Below are 15552 nucleotides of genomic sequence, written 5' to 3'. Positions count from 1 at the left end.
CCAGTGTTCTAAACAACAGTTTTTTCCAAACTTGGATGAGGAAAGATCTGGAGTGTTTCCTGAGATAAATGAAGACATCACAGAACATTTGAAAATCTTGAAGAATCACTTCACTGGTTACTTTTCAAAAGACATGATTCCAACAGAGAGATGGATAATTAGACCTTTTGCCTCTGAAGTGTCAGAAATGAAAGATGATGTATATTGCTATTTTTGTGCAAAACCTGAATAATATTTTTTTCTGACTTGTTTTTTCTATCCCTTTATGATGGCTATGATTTTTTATATGGAAGTAAGGGGGTAAATGGAGAAATACATCAAGCCGAGGGAGTTAATGATGGAGGAAAAGTTGAAAATCCATTCTAACCAATAGTAGCTGTAACTTCACTACAATTCCATCTTCTGTTCAACCATTTAACCAATAGTAACTATATATCCATTCCCTCTACTGGTCTACCATATAACCATAAGTAGCTGTAAGTCCATTTCCATTCCTTCTAATCTTCTACCATCTAATCAATAGTAGCTGTAAGTCAATTTCCATTCCTTCTACTGTTCTTCCATCTAACCAATAGTAGCTATAAGTCTCCTAACATTACTTCTACTGTTCTATCATCTGACCAATAGTAACTGTAAGTGCACTTGCATTCCCTCTACTGTTCTACCATCTAACTAAAAGTAGCTGTAAGTCCACTTCAATTCTCTCTTCTGTTCTACCATCTACCCAAAAATAGCTATTGATCCACTTCCATTTCCTCTACTCTTCTACTATCTAACCAATAGTAGCTGTAACTTCACTTCCATTTCTTCTATTTTTCTACCATCTGATCAATAGTAGCTGTAAGTCCATTTCATTCTCTCTTCTCTTCTACCATGTGATCAATAGTTTCTGTAAGTCCACTTCCATTCCCTCTTCTGTTTTACCATCTAACTAATAGTATTATTTAATATTAGATTGTATTATTTATGATTTATTTAGGAAAAATGTGATAATTTTTGTTCGGTGTTTTTCATTATTAATTAATAGAAATTGTAATATGTAATATTACATTGTTACATATCTTATTAAGGAAGTAATGATCATATTAAATCTGAGGTGGTTTATCACTTAGCAGTGTACATTTCTTAATTAAACAGTGAGAGAATAAAAATAGGTTTTAGTGTGAAATCTTTCTCAGCCAAATTGGTGATTACTTTGGATATGGATCACTTGAATTTTTCAGAACATTAAGATTATTCTTTCCACTGTTGTTTAGAACACTGGGATAATCTTTAGCACTATTGTTTAAAACACTAGGATAATTCTTATCATTGTTGTTTGGAACACTGGGATAATTCTTAGCACTGTTGTTTAGAACACTGGAATAATTCTTACCGTAGTTGTTTAGAACACTGGAATAATTCTTACCGTAGTTGTTTAGAACACTTGTATAATTCTTAGCGCTGGACTTATGGGCACGGAGAGTTCACCAAAGTAACTTTGCAAATTTGTCTGCAATGCTGTCATCTTTTCACTTGCTTCAACAATGGTAACTGACGTTCCCTGAAGTTGTTTGGTGACTTGGTTAAAATGGGTAAATATATCTGAGAGGTACCCCAAACAGGCGATGAACTTTGGATCAGCAAAGTCTTCACACAGCTTTGAATTCCGGTCACGAAGAAAAATCTCTAACTCAGCACGGAGCTCAAACACACGATTTAAAATAAGTCCACGAGAAAGCTACCTCACATCAGTATGCAGTAAAAGAATGGAATGCTCAGAGCCCATCTCATCACAAAAAGCTTTGAATAAACGGTGATTTAAAGCTTGGGCTCGAATGAATTTAACAGCCTCAACAACTTTCTGCAAAACAATTTTCAGATTTTCAGGAAGAGTTTTTGCAGCTAATGCATGTCTGTGAAGAACACAATGTGTTGTTATCACATGGGATGCCTTTTGCTTCATAAGTGCAGTGAAGCCTGATCTCACTCCCATCATGGCTGGAGCTCCATCAGTACAGATTGAACCAACAATGTCCCATGTGAGATCGTTCTTTTCAAAGAAGTCTTGTATTTTCTGCATTATATCAGTAGCCTTTGTGGTTTGTTCGAGAGGTTCACAAAAGAGAAATTCCTTTGTTAGTTCTTTTCCACATATGTAACGGACAAAAACAAGAAGATGCGAAAAATTGGCTACATCACAGGATTCATCAAGTTGCAAAGAAATGTTTGCTGGGCTAGATTTGATCTGTTCAATAACTTGTTGACAAATATCTTGCAACATTTCTATGATATGCTGATGAATTGTATCATTAGAAAGGGGAATGGCTTAAATCTTCTGTTTTTCTTTATTCCTACATACATGTTCAATCATGTCTAAGGCACAAGGTTTAATCAGCTTCTCGGCTATATCATGAGGTTTCTTTGTCTTTGCATCGCTACATGATAGGAAGCTGCAAGCATTGGTTTTTTCTCAGATATGAAGCCAAGTTTGGGCAGTGTTCCTGCAGCCCTAAACCTAGCTCTCTTTGCCTCAAAAGTAGCACGGTCATCAGATGCATGGGTAGGATGTGTAGCTCCCAGATGCTGTTTCAATATTGAAGGTTTCTATGACCCATTTCCAAGAACTTTTGAGCACAGCAGACACTGAGGCTTCTCCACACCATCCACAACAATGAAGTCAAAACCATATTGTACATATGAATCCAGGTATGTACGTTTCTTGGACATGACAAAATCTGAAAAGAAATAATTATGAATTAGTATAGTGACTCTTTAGGACTGAACAGGATTGACTGACACTCTCCCTTCCTCCCTCACGCATGCACGTGAGCACACACACACATTTTACAAAATGAAATTTAATTGAATTATTATTCAATCATCAGGTACATCAATTATTTACCCCCTGCCATGTAATTTTTTACCCCCAAGGGGTAAATTTACCCCTGGTTGAGAATCACTGCCCTATAGCATAGGAAACAAAATTCTAAACATTCACTACATAGCCTGTTGTAGAGGATAATTCATCAAAGTTGTAAAGTATCATTTGGTCTGTTTCCTTACAACAATCGTGTATGTGATCTCTATGATGACTGCTTATAATGCCCTATTTTATAGAAGCCTAGTTTGATAATTGTTGTAACTAACTTGCTTATTGGATTTTCAATCCATAACCTTCCATAAGGATACATTTGTGTTGTGGTCTGGTTGGACCAAGATGACCCACAACATACACTTTCAATTTCCTTTCAGTTGAATGTTTTAGTAGTATGGTAATCTCATCATATATTGGGGATAATGACTTGAATGTAGGAACATATTAAAACTTTGGCTTTTTTTTTGATACACTGTTTGTATAAGAAATGGTTTAATATTACTTATTTGTATACTGAAGAACAATGTAATTTTGTAATTTCCTGATTTGTCAAACTATTTCCTCAAGAACACACAAATTTTTATGTTGTTCACATTGCTTGCTAACCCTAATAAAAGTTGTGATGCAATTGGTTTTTGGAATTCCATTTCAGAGCTTACTATAATGGTAATTTTGTGCTGGTGTCCGGTTGTACCCCAGATGTTACACAATGTAACTTTTCAAAGGTTTGCTGACGAGAGTTAAGAGAACCACTTTAATGCACGTCATGCAATATAGTGAATTAATATTGTTGCTTTGTAAAATAATTTTCTTGTGTTTATGTGAAAAATGTTTGGTTTTCATTAAGCCTAAGATGTAAGGAAATTGTAAGGAGCACTACATTCATGATAGAAAGGTATTCTTTTGTTGTTAGAGCATATAGATTAGTTGTTTTCTGATGCTAAGATTATAATGCTGTAATATGATGTTTCAGGTTTTTTTCCTTTCATCTACACCAGGTACTGTAATTGTTGTTGGATTACTAAGAGTTTTAATTCTAGTTCTGAAATAACTTAACTTTAGTTTCATTAGAGGTGATAGCTGGATGGTTTTCCCTCTGAATTGGTAATTTATTTCTTGTTTTTTAAAGATGTACAGAGACATTTCTGAAATCCTTTCTAACACTGCCAAGGATAAAAGTTCCGTAATAACGCTTTTTACAGGTAGGTTTTTCAAAATACTTTAAAGTTTAGTTAACCTTCATCTGTAAATCTTATTTCTTTTATTGGATACGATATGGTAGAACCAGAAGATAACTTTTAAAGATTGATGTGTATTTGTGACTTCATAATAACTTAATATCCATTTATAACTTGCCTCATACTGTACAATTTATTTTTCATGCTTGCATAAATTGAAAATATCATTTTAATCTGTGTTACACTGTCATGCTGTTTCAGTTAACATTTATTAATTTTAAAAGTAGACATTTTAGTCAATTAAAGAATATTTTCAAAACCTTTGACAGGACTTACTATGGGAAGAAAAAGACTAGTTTCCAGTTCTTGTGAATGATAGTAAAGTTAATTCAAATGAGATAATAATAAAAAATAAATAAGATGAATAAAGAATGTTAAAATAAAATACTTAATGTTGTTGTATTAGCTCTTACCTAAAAATATGATTTGTAAATGACTTAAATGCAAATTGATAATAATAATTACAGTTATTTTGCTTAATCTAACAGTTATGATTCTTGAAAATTAATGATATATGTATAATGCCTAGACCACTTCTATGTTTGTTGCATCTTAGCCAGCCTGATGATCCCTGGTATTAGGTCACAGGCCTCATCAGCACTGGATGTAGCTGATGTGGTTGACATATTATAACACACTCCCCTTTGTTTTCACTCAAGGGTTATTAGAATTTAATAAAACTGAGAAAGAAGTGTATACAATTTATGTACAACTACAAAAGCTATGTTGACTTCAGGAGCAGGTGACTATTACTGTAGTGGAAATGATCTTGGAAATTTCAATCTGCCCCCTGGTGTTGACATTGCCCAGATGGCCAAGGATGCAAGTGTGTTGCTGAGGTAAAGAAAAAACCTACATACATTGTATTTCAAAATAATTAAGTGGGGAAAAATTGTAATTCTTTAAAAGCAAACTCTTATTTTGGTTCATATGCTACTCCATAAATAGTTTAGTTTAATACTTTTTTCATTCAAACTTTAAAAACTGTTTCCCTAGGTTCAATTTTAGAGTATTCTAGAAAAGTGAGGATTAAATGGGTTTTAAAGTTCTGTTTTTTACTTACATGTTAGGCACTCCAATCTTCTGATCTATTTACATAGATAAAACCAGTTATAGAATTGGTACTGTTGACCTCTTAAATTTACTAAGTATACATGGTATTACATAATGTGAACATCACAATACTTGAACTCATCTGTTTTTTTCTTGTTATTTTCTGACTGCTTATGACATTACTTGGTTTACATTCAACTAGTTTTATAACTTCAAAGGTCACTCCACATTATGTAATTTTACAAAGAATGTATAAACAACTTTCAGATAATATTTTAATAGCCTGAAATAAATACATATATGTTTCAAAACATATACACATAAAGTACAATCCTTATATTAATGAAATACATTAAAATACACTCAAACATGAATTACTTTAATCATATAAAATATACTTTTTTATTTTTTATTAAAGTGTTTCCATAATCTTTAATAACTTAATAAAAAATATCTCTCACTCACAGTATTGCCATTTCTGTGATTTCTAGTAATAGTTTAACCTTTGCACAATTCCAACTAACTGCCCCCTCCCCCTCCTCTAGTGGCACATGGTGGGCTGAGCAAAGATAGTCTATTTTGTAGCTTTATGCTTAACAACAAACAAATAAATCCAACTAACTTTATTCAACTACTGTTACTACTGCCCTTTTACTTATATTTATTTAAAATGGTTCTAAAACATTTGGGAAATATTTCAAAAATTAATGTTATGTTTCATATTACCTGTCCAAAAATGGAACACACAAAAATATGGTTCTTTCAGAATTTTAAATTTTGTTTATAGTACATTCGTTAAAATGTTTACTGGCATATTGTGGGCCTTTTTCAGAAAATCTAATGTAGATTTTTATATAAATTCATCCTTAATCTTGAATTATCTGTTTCACAGTTTACACATTCTAAGAGATTTATTACATTTGTGGAATTGTAGTGAGATAAATTATTGATAAAATAAAGTTATCCTTATTATTTTCCTTTATTGTTTTTGTAGTTTTGACATACCCTAAATTACATAAAGCACAATTCTTTCTCTCACAACTGAAAATGCCTGCCTTAGAAATATCTTTATTCATATATATACTTAAAATTTGTGCCTCCAGGCCTGCCTTCTATCCTTAACAGATAGTGGTCTGAAAACAGGAAATGAATTTTTGATTTACACACCCTCTATAAAAGGAATATCGTTTCAAGTACTAGGAGAAAATGAAATTCGAAGAAATGTATACAAAAATGTTTTAGTAAACTCTTGACACCAAAATTTAGGGTTGATTTCTCACATCAAACACAGCGTAAGTAGCCCATTTTGTAGCTTTGTGCTAAAACAAACAAATACAATTACTTATAATAAATTGTGGTATCTATTACTTAAATTTTGCTCACATTGAAACCCATAATAATTTAATTTAGCAATTAAAAGAGAAATATTCTCCAATAAAAAATAACTTATTACAAATTAAAGCATAAAGTTTTGGCTACAAGATTATAAATAAATTATGGAGAACCACACTGTTTGGAAGTAGGAGACCAAAAAGTTTTAACTTAAATTGTATTTCATTAAACATATTAATCTGAACTTTTTTATTTAAAAACATTCTTAAATCCAAATAATGAACAGTAATCTTTTATGCTAATTAGGCTCCACATTTCTAAGTCGCTTGGATAAATTAATGGAATCTAAGTTATTTATGAAAGTTATATGGATGGGTGTGTGTATGTGTGTGTATATATATTCATTTATTTATTGTGAAAGGCTGGGACATCATGTAAGATAGTCATTTGGAGTTCGACTTAATTTAACTAACAATAGATTTATTTAAATCCAGGTTACAGTTGCAAATTGAGCACACAAGTCACTAACTCGAGAAATTTACAGTTAGATTAAAGAACTGACTCTGAAACTGAAATTCAAAATCCACTTCAATCTTTAATACAATAATTATGGAGTTTCACCAAATACCAACTGTTTCAAGTATCAATTAAATATATAGATAGTTGTTAACACATTATGGGAACACTTTCAATATTTCACAAGTACTTAAGCAATAAAATAATGTGCTCCCTACTCTTAATATTCTTTTACTAATTCTTCACATTAACATTGGCAAAAGTATTTTTAAGCTTTTACATCGCAAGAATCAAATGCTTCATTCTGAGTAATCAGAGTTTCTACAATTAGATTCTCTACAATACTCACTAAGTCACTCACTATAATCAACAGATTATCTATTAAAACTTTCATCAACATATACTCAGATGTATTGTACTTTACAAGCTCTCCTAAACATTATATGTTTCACATCAAATCCTAACCACACTATTTGATTTGAGAGAGATAGCAATATTTCCTTACATGGAGCTCGAGTGAGACATAGTTTCTGGTCCTTGCAAAGGAGACATTGGCATAGCAGTTCCAATCTTCAACATAGTCAGTTCTAGAATGGTCAACAGCAACAGGTTGACTTATAATATGAACTAAAAGACTGCCAAATTTTGTGAAGATATACACACACTATGTTGAAAGTTAGAAATATTAAATCTATAAAGACTTTAATTAGGTACAAAAAGGTTATGTGGTCAACCAAATTGACCGAGCTCATGTTGAGAGAGTTAATTGGATAATTTTTGCAGACTCATTGTAATTCTTGGAACTAAAAAGAATAAATACTTCAAAGATTGGTCATAGTCAAAGATGATAAATCAGTAGCCTGTTTTCATATATCTCTCTTCATCTTCACATCAGAGTTCCACCCAGTCTCTCTGATTTCCATACTAATTCCTTTTATGGAATTCATGTCAGTCTCTAATGAAGGTAATATAAACATTCCCATAGCTTTCTCTCTGTTGTGATGGTGTCAGTTTGTAGATATGGATCTTGTGTCTATTCAACCATCTTCAGCGCATTAGCCAATTCTGCATAATATTTCGTCCTACTGTGTGCTGTACATGATAATTGTTATGACATATATTTTTTGCTTCTTGAAGCATTGAAAATAATGAAAAATTACTCAATGCTTCAGTATATCTATAAATAAGAGAGAAAGAGAGAGAGAGACACACACACATGGCATGCAATCTCAGAGAATATATTCAGATTATGTATCGCAAGCTTGAGTCACAGGTTCGTATCACTGTCACCGATTGCTTGTGCTTTCAGCCTTGGGGAAATTAAAAACTTGATGGTCACTCATACTATTCATTGGTAAGAGAGTTGGCAGTGGTAGCATTGACTAGCTGCCTTCCCTTCTAATTTATCACTGCTAAATTAGAAATGGCTAGTTCAGATAACCCTTGAGTAGCTTTGCACAAAATTAAAAACAACTAAACAAACAAATTATGTAAGATTGATGAAAAGTATCCCTAGAAAGTTTGAACGGATGGAAGGTATTAATTTTGTATGTTTGTTTTCAACTAATTGTAAAGCATTTTACTATGTAAGAAAATGATTTACTCATACGTTTATTGTGCCAAATAATTATTGGGTGTTAAAACTGAAGTGAATTTCCATAATAGATGAATATGCAGTGAAAGTCTTTGGGGGGGGGGGGGTATTTGGCTGAATGAACTATATAGAATTGAGGAAGAAACACAAACAGTTGTACATTTCACAAATACTTCTTTTATTAACTGTCATGGTTTTGCCAATAAAGGCATCATCAGGTACAAATTAAAATGGTTTTTAAACAGGTGCATTGGAAAACCTTTTCACAAAATGTATAACACACTGAACACCAATTTGATCAGAAAAAACTGCAGAATGTTATATATCTGTGAAAAAGGTAAAACTACCTAACCTGGAAAATTTAGAAATAAATAGAAATCTTAAAAACAAATCCAGAAAAAACTCTAAATTACCAAACCAACTTAAACTCCTTCCCACTTGTCTTGAGGTTAATGTCAAGGCTACTTCTGGTTCTTTGGTTAAACCTGTTTACAAACCATTTCAGTTTATACCTGGTGATGTATTTACTGGCAAAATCATGATTGTTAATAATTGAAGTATTTATGTAACATACAGTTATCTTTTTCTGTAAATTATGGAGTTTCACCAAATACCAACTGTTTCAAGTATCAATTAAATATATAGATAGTTGTTAACACATTATGGGAACACTTTCAATATTTCACAAGTACTTAAGCAATAAAATAATGTGCTCCCTACTCTTAATATTCTTTTACTAATTCTAAACCTTTCCTGTCTTGAATTATAGTATTACAAAAGTATGTCATGACCTCAAATGTTGATTTAAAAAAAAAGCTATGTAACAGCACTTTCCAATATGAGTCTTTCTCTAAGAGACATAGGGAAACAGTGTAAGAAAAAGATATAAAACTGCTGTTGAAGGAATCCATAAAGTTGGGGGGGGGGGGGTTAGGCTTCCACTGAGAAAGGAAAACAACATAAAAGAACTGGCCACTTTTCAACAGGACTTCTAGCAACATCAAGAAAATAAAAGTTGGGCCCTCTAGAAAATCCTACTAACCTAATGAGTCATGGCACAACATTCCATTTTAGGATCTTGGATGAAAACCAAAACAGTTCAAGGGGAAAGTTCACAAGCTACATTATAGAAAGAATTACCAGTGTTCAAAAGCTGTATGAATTGCAGTTATCAGGTGTAATTGGAATTTTGTGTTCACACACAGATGAAGCCTGGATATATTTTTCTGCAACAAACCCAGATTGACTTTCTGTCTTCCAACTAGAGTGAAGCAATTTCAAGAATGGTACTGAGAATGCTTTGTAAGTTTCTCCAAAGGCTTTATGGTTTTGACTGGTTTCAGTTGTAAAAGTTAATTAAAGCTAAAAAAAGAGAGTACCAGCTAAGGTCAAAGTTCACTCCAAATTTTGTTAGGAGAAAGATGCATATTGAGGCTATTTCCAGTTCTAACATTTCAGTGATATAACCCTTGACAGAGTATGAGTAGACTTCTTTGTGTTTGGTTTCATCAAACGAACAACAGGTGGTTCAAGCACTGAAGGAGGACTACACAAATTATAGCCAAGTTGAGAGGAATATACTTAATAACATCCAAGCACTATGTAAAAGTCTACAGGAAAAGAAACAGTAATGCTGAGTTATGTGCAAGAATTATAGGCACCAGATAAAGTAATTTGGATGATTTAAAAACTAAAATTCAATAAACTGCTTAAATCTGAAAAGTGTTTTCATAATATGCTGACTACCATTTGTATATTAAGACATTAACTTATCAGGTTGAGATAACACTCATTTCATTCTGTTACAACTTATTATCCAACAAATTTGTTGTTATAAGCCTTTTAACTATTCAGTTCTTAATTGCAGATATTGGAGTGATTTTTGTTTGGTGCCTCATTTCATGTTCAGTTATGTTTAAAGTTCTTGTTTTCTTTTTTCTAGTATTTTATTAATCTTCTCACTATGTTTCAGAATATTTTTATTGATATCTATCTTTGGGCAATTTTAATTTATTACATGTAATTTGTGACAAATTGAGATTGGAATGCTTTTCATGATTAGTTTGAATCTTCCATGTAGAGATTTTGTGGATTCTTTCATCACTTTTCCAAAACCATTAGTTGCAGCTGTAAACGGACCCGCAACTGGCATATCTGTGACACTGCTAGGACTCTTTGATGTTGTATATGCTTCAGAAAAGGTCTGATAGGTTACTTCCTGCTCTCACAGAGCTGTCTAAGAAAGTTACTTAAGATTTATTGAAATCAAGCTTGAAAAATACTATTTTATGGTTCATGGTAGCAACTTAGAAAATCATGTTGTTTTGAATCTAAAATAAAACTTGATTATATCCCAAAGATTGAAATACAGTAAAAATAGCATGCCAAAATAAAAAATACTTGTTTTTGTAATATATTTTATTGAGAAGACTATAGCTAAAAAGTTGCATGTGAACTTTATAGTTCAATAAATTGATATTGTTTTATATTCTGTTTCAGTAAATGAACATATTAAGTTTAATAAAAAAAAAGTAAATAGCAAAAGAAATTTTTATGTAACATTTGTTAAGAAACGTGATAATATGTATTTTGTTTTTTCGTTGTGGATTCCAATATCTTTGTAGGCTACATTCCATACCCCATTTAGTTTACTTGGCCAATCACCAGAGGGTTGCTCATCTTATATATTTCCAAAGATAATGGGACCATCAAAAGTTAGTAATTTTATTTTCTCCACTTGTACTTGTAATTGTTTTGAAGGTTTTTGTAAATAGATTTAAGAATAAAAAATATGTAAGTCAGTATTCAGCAGTGGAAATTTCAGATTCATACCCAAAAATACTTACACAATTTTTGAGCTAGATATGGTTATATATATATTTCTCATGAAAATAAATTACAATATAACCAATAAATTTTATACTGTGATAAAAATTGAGTTTAAGAATATACTTTTTTTAATGATTTTCTTACAAATAAAAAAGTAGGATAAGGTATTGTTCCTCTGCAGTAACTTTTTTAATTTTTTATCATTTTCTGCCCAGATAGGAAAAAATAGAATTGCAGAAAGCCACATGAATCACTTGACCCCTCTTGTGTGTTCCCAACTTTGCATGCCTATAGTTATGGACTAATGGTTTGGGACATACTCTGGTCGTCTTGATCCCTTTGGAAGTTAGAATGACTGCCACAGCTTACCTCAGTAATATTTTTAATCAAGTGCATTTAGCAATGTTTCATGAGTGTCGTATTGAGGATGGTTATTTTCAAGATGACATTACTCCCATGCCAAAAATGGTGCATGCCTGATTTGAGTAACATGATGGAGATTTCAGGTATCTCCAGTTGTCACCACATTTCCCAGAGTTTAATCCAGTTAACATCTTTGGGATGAAATTGAAAGATGCATATGCCAGCATAAGCCTCTGCTTACCTTGCTGGAAGAATTGCATACAATATTAGTAACTGAATGGGGAAAAACCTTTCAGGATGCATTCCAGATTCTTGTGGATTCTATGCCATGCCATGTCATGTCATGGCTGTTGTTTGGATAATAGGTGGTCCAACCCATTATTATGTATAAGTCCTTTTCAGAGCAGCTTTATTGGATTAAATTAGATGATTTTTTTCCTTTTTGTAAGGATGTAATAACTGGTGAGAATGTTAGGGGAAAAAAGACATCTCAAGGGATAATAAATATATTTGTACAAGTTTATATGAGCTGGAGGGTTTCCTCCTATGTATATGTTACTTGGAATAGTTAGTGACACACATAACTTTGGATTATGGGATAAAACACTTGGAACCTTTTGTCTGATTTGAAACTGTGGTACATCATAATATTTTCTGTCCTTGTCTGATGCAGACGTATTTTAAAAAGCTTAGTTTTCCAACTCCAGTAACCAATTTCAGGAAAATACTGAAAACTGGCCAATTTGATAGATAGATGAACCTTATTCTTAATACAGATTTTGATTGTCTTCACCTATGTTTGCTTGTATTTCCTTTTCCTATTTATTTTCTACACAATTATTGAATCTGCATTTTTGTAGAAACCTTTGGCTACATATTGGATACCAGTGTACCTGAATACCACAAAAGTAGTAAAATAAAAACAGCCCTAGTAATGGGGTATGTGCAGTCACAGAAATGTTCTTTTAGCTTAATTATAAAATTTCCAATTGGTATTGTTTATGTTAAGTGAAAAAAACATTTATATGTGTTAAAAAATGTTAAAACTAATCATTCTTAGAAGAAACTGAAGCAATCTTGTAATTTCAGTTTATTTCAGGGATTTTTTTTGTCTCCTAAAATCAGTTAGATAAGAGGCTTAGAGTTAAATTTCTTTGTCTAAATAAGTGAATGATTGATTTTCAGTACTGACTTGTTATATACCAAAATTGGTGTAATAATCCAGAAGTTTGTGCATGGATAGATTTCTTGTTTAAAACTTTTGGTTTAATTGTATGTAAAAAATAGAAACATTTAATAAATGATAACTCGACTCATCTTTTGCTTTTTTTTTATCAGGCAAGTGAAATGTTGCTGTTTAATCGCAAGATTACAGCTGCTGAAGCAAAATCTTGTGGATTAGTCAGTGAAGTATTTCCTGATACTACATTTGAAGTAGATGTCTCTAATCAATTTAAAGGACTCGAAGAAATGTCTATAAATGTATGTATTAATAAAATGTGCTGTTTATAACTAGTTTAACTATAAATTAAAATAAACAAAGTTATTTTATTGTCTAATAAAAGATGTTTTAAACACTTTGATTACATGTTCTCAAAATAAAAAAATCTATCCAAAATTAATGTAAACATCTCATTTATTTGGTTTTGTAATTAACAATATCCAAAATGTATAATGTTTAATGTACTTTGAAATTCAAAAGCTTCTTTCATCGTGTATGACAGTATAATATTTTAAATGCCCTTTCATGACAAAAAGAGTCTTCCTTCCTAATTTTTTTTTCTTAGATTAGTGTGTTTTAATCTAAGAATGTTTATTTTTAATTTTAAATTGAAATTAACAGTTTTTGCAATGCCATTAAATTTTTTCAGTCAATAATATATGCTAAGAAGCTTGTTCGAGACCTAGATCGAGATCTCCTACATAAAGTTAACAAGGAAGAATGTGAACGACTGGTAGAACGGTGGCAGTCTGAAGATTGCATGAAAGCTATAATGGCATTTTTTCAGAAAAGATCAAAGAATTAATTTTTAATTTATTTTGCATAAAATTCTGTGATTCTAAGAATACAGCTGGAATGAATTTTAGACAAATCATGATTATCTTCTTAATCTGTGGGAGTGGCTTACATTCTGGACTGGAAATCAAATGTTTTTTTTTAAATAATGAAATATAAGCCTTGAAGAGTGAGATTGAACAAATAAAAATTTTGTATCAAACAAAATTTGGAAAATTTAAAGTCAGTGAACAGCTGAATTGATTGGAATTGATGTAAAGTTTATTTGTAACTTTTTAACTGTTTGTTTATTTCCATATTAACCTGTTTGGGCATTAAGTTTTTTCAATAAAAAGCAGTTTGGAAATGAAGTTGTTTATTATATAATATAAAACGAAATATTTTTATTAACTTTATGATGAAAACTTTTTTGTGGGTTCATATCAGTGTCATAGTTCTTGTTCTTAATTCATGCTTTGATTTTTTTATCAGTTTTATGATATAGCTTGTTGCAGTTTTTTTTTTTTATTAGATGATACCATAAATATTTTTCAAGTGAATTAAACTTCTGTGCTTCCATTTCAAAGTGATTGTCACACATAATCACAGTTGGCTTACATAAAAAAAAGAAATAACTGAAAGTTATTTAATTCAATATTCAAATTAGATCATTTATAATTGAATTTTTTGTGACATCTCTATATGATCTAGAAAAATTTTAGTACAGTGTTACTAAAATAGATTAAAGGAAATTATTATGTCGTATAGTACAGGATTTTTTATGATTCACTTTCATTCCTCAGGAGAAAACTTGATTCTCTCGTAACTTTCCTCGGGCAGTAGTTGAAGAAATAAAAACTATTTTGTATACCAAATTTTGTGCTAGTCATAATTGACTATGAATAATCTGGTGATCTCCCAATGATATTTATTTACATATTCCATGGTGTTACCATTTATACATTGAATTACTGCATAATACTGTTAAATTATTGCCATTATGTAAAAAAATGTGAACATGAAAAGAATGTGCCAAAAGTTTTAGCAATAGTTAATATATATATTTTTATCTACTATGTAATGCTACTTTTTGCACTGAATTTTAGAACTATGCATATTATAGTATTAGTACCAAGAGAATTAACTTTGTTAATGGTAATTTAGAATTTCAATGTTTTTGCTGAACTTGTTTTAAACCTTTCTCAAAAAGCTAGGTTATTTGTAAGTTTCATAATGAACCAGCTAACTCCAAATGGAACACCTGATGCTTGGAGAGTTAACACTTTTTGGGTATTTCATGAAGGGATATACTTCTGATAGGCTATATGAAGGGTTCATGTATGTTTCCATGTTGGTATTCTAGTTACCGCTCCTACACAGGCTAAAACCAAACTCTTTGTGTATATAGTGACCAAGTTGATTATCATAAAAAATGTACTTCATACTTAAGTGATGCCTTTTGCATATAATACAAAACCCTATCAGTGTAAGTAATGTGGTGCAGTATATTTCATCAAAATTACTAACGGTAGATAATTTCCTTTTTATTGTGCATTGTTTTTGCATTAATGAATTTAGTGAATTTATGGTGTAGTCAATCATCCTAGCTTGTACCTATTGGGCTTGGGATAGCATTATTCTTATTCTAGTATCACTGTCAACTGTAATGAAAATTAAATCTGTTTCTTATCAAGGAATGAACCTTCAGTAATATGAGGCTAGGTGTACACAGCGTGGTCACAAGTAAATAGACACTACCTTTTCAGAAAAAATG

At 31.3% G+C, this 15552-nt stretch overlaps 1 protein-coding gene across 1 annotated transcript in view; it reads left to right on the top strand.

The window, feature by feature from the left end:
• Positions 1-14145, top strand: part of LOC106475037 (enoyl-CoA delta isomerase 2, mitochondrial-like) — a 33881-nt gene extending 19736 nt beyond the window's left edge. Inside the window, exons 5-10 of the mRNA XM_013935737.2 lie at positions 3987-4059; positions 4832-4934; positions 10671-10791; positions 11215-11304; positions 13121-13264; positions 13654-14145. Of these exons, the coding sequence (XP_013791191.1) occupies positions 3987-4059; positions 4832-4934; positions 10671-10791; positions 11215-11304; positions 13121-13264; positions 13654-13809 (687 nt within the window). The 3' untranslated portion in view covers positions 13810-14145. The remainder of the gene's footprint in view (positions 1-3986; positions 4060-4831; positions 4935-10670; positions 10792-11214; positions 11305-13120; positions 13265-13653) is intronic.
• Positions 14146-15552: the final 1407 nt, after the last annotated feature.

This window comes from Limulus polyphemus, unplaced genomic scaffold (genome assembly GCF_000517525.1).
Source record: "Limulus polyphemus unplaced genomic scaffold, Limulus_polyphemus-2.1.2 Scaffold144, whole genome shotgun sequence".
NCBI lineage: Eukaryota > Metazoa > Arthropoda > Merostomata > Xiphosura > Limulidae > Limulus > Limulus polyphemus.
The sequence above is the reverse complement of the archived record's forward strand: the minus strand, read 5'-3'. Positions and strand labels throughout refer to the sequence as shown.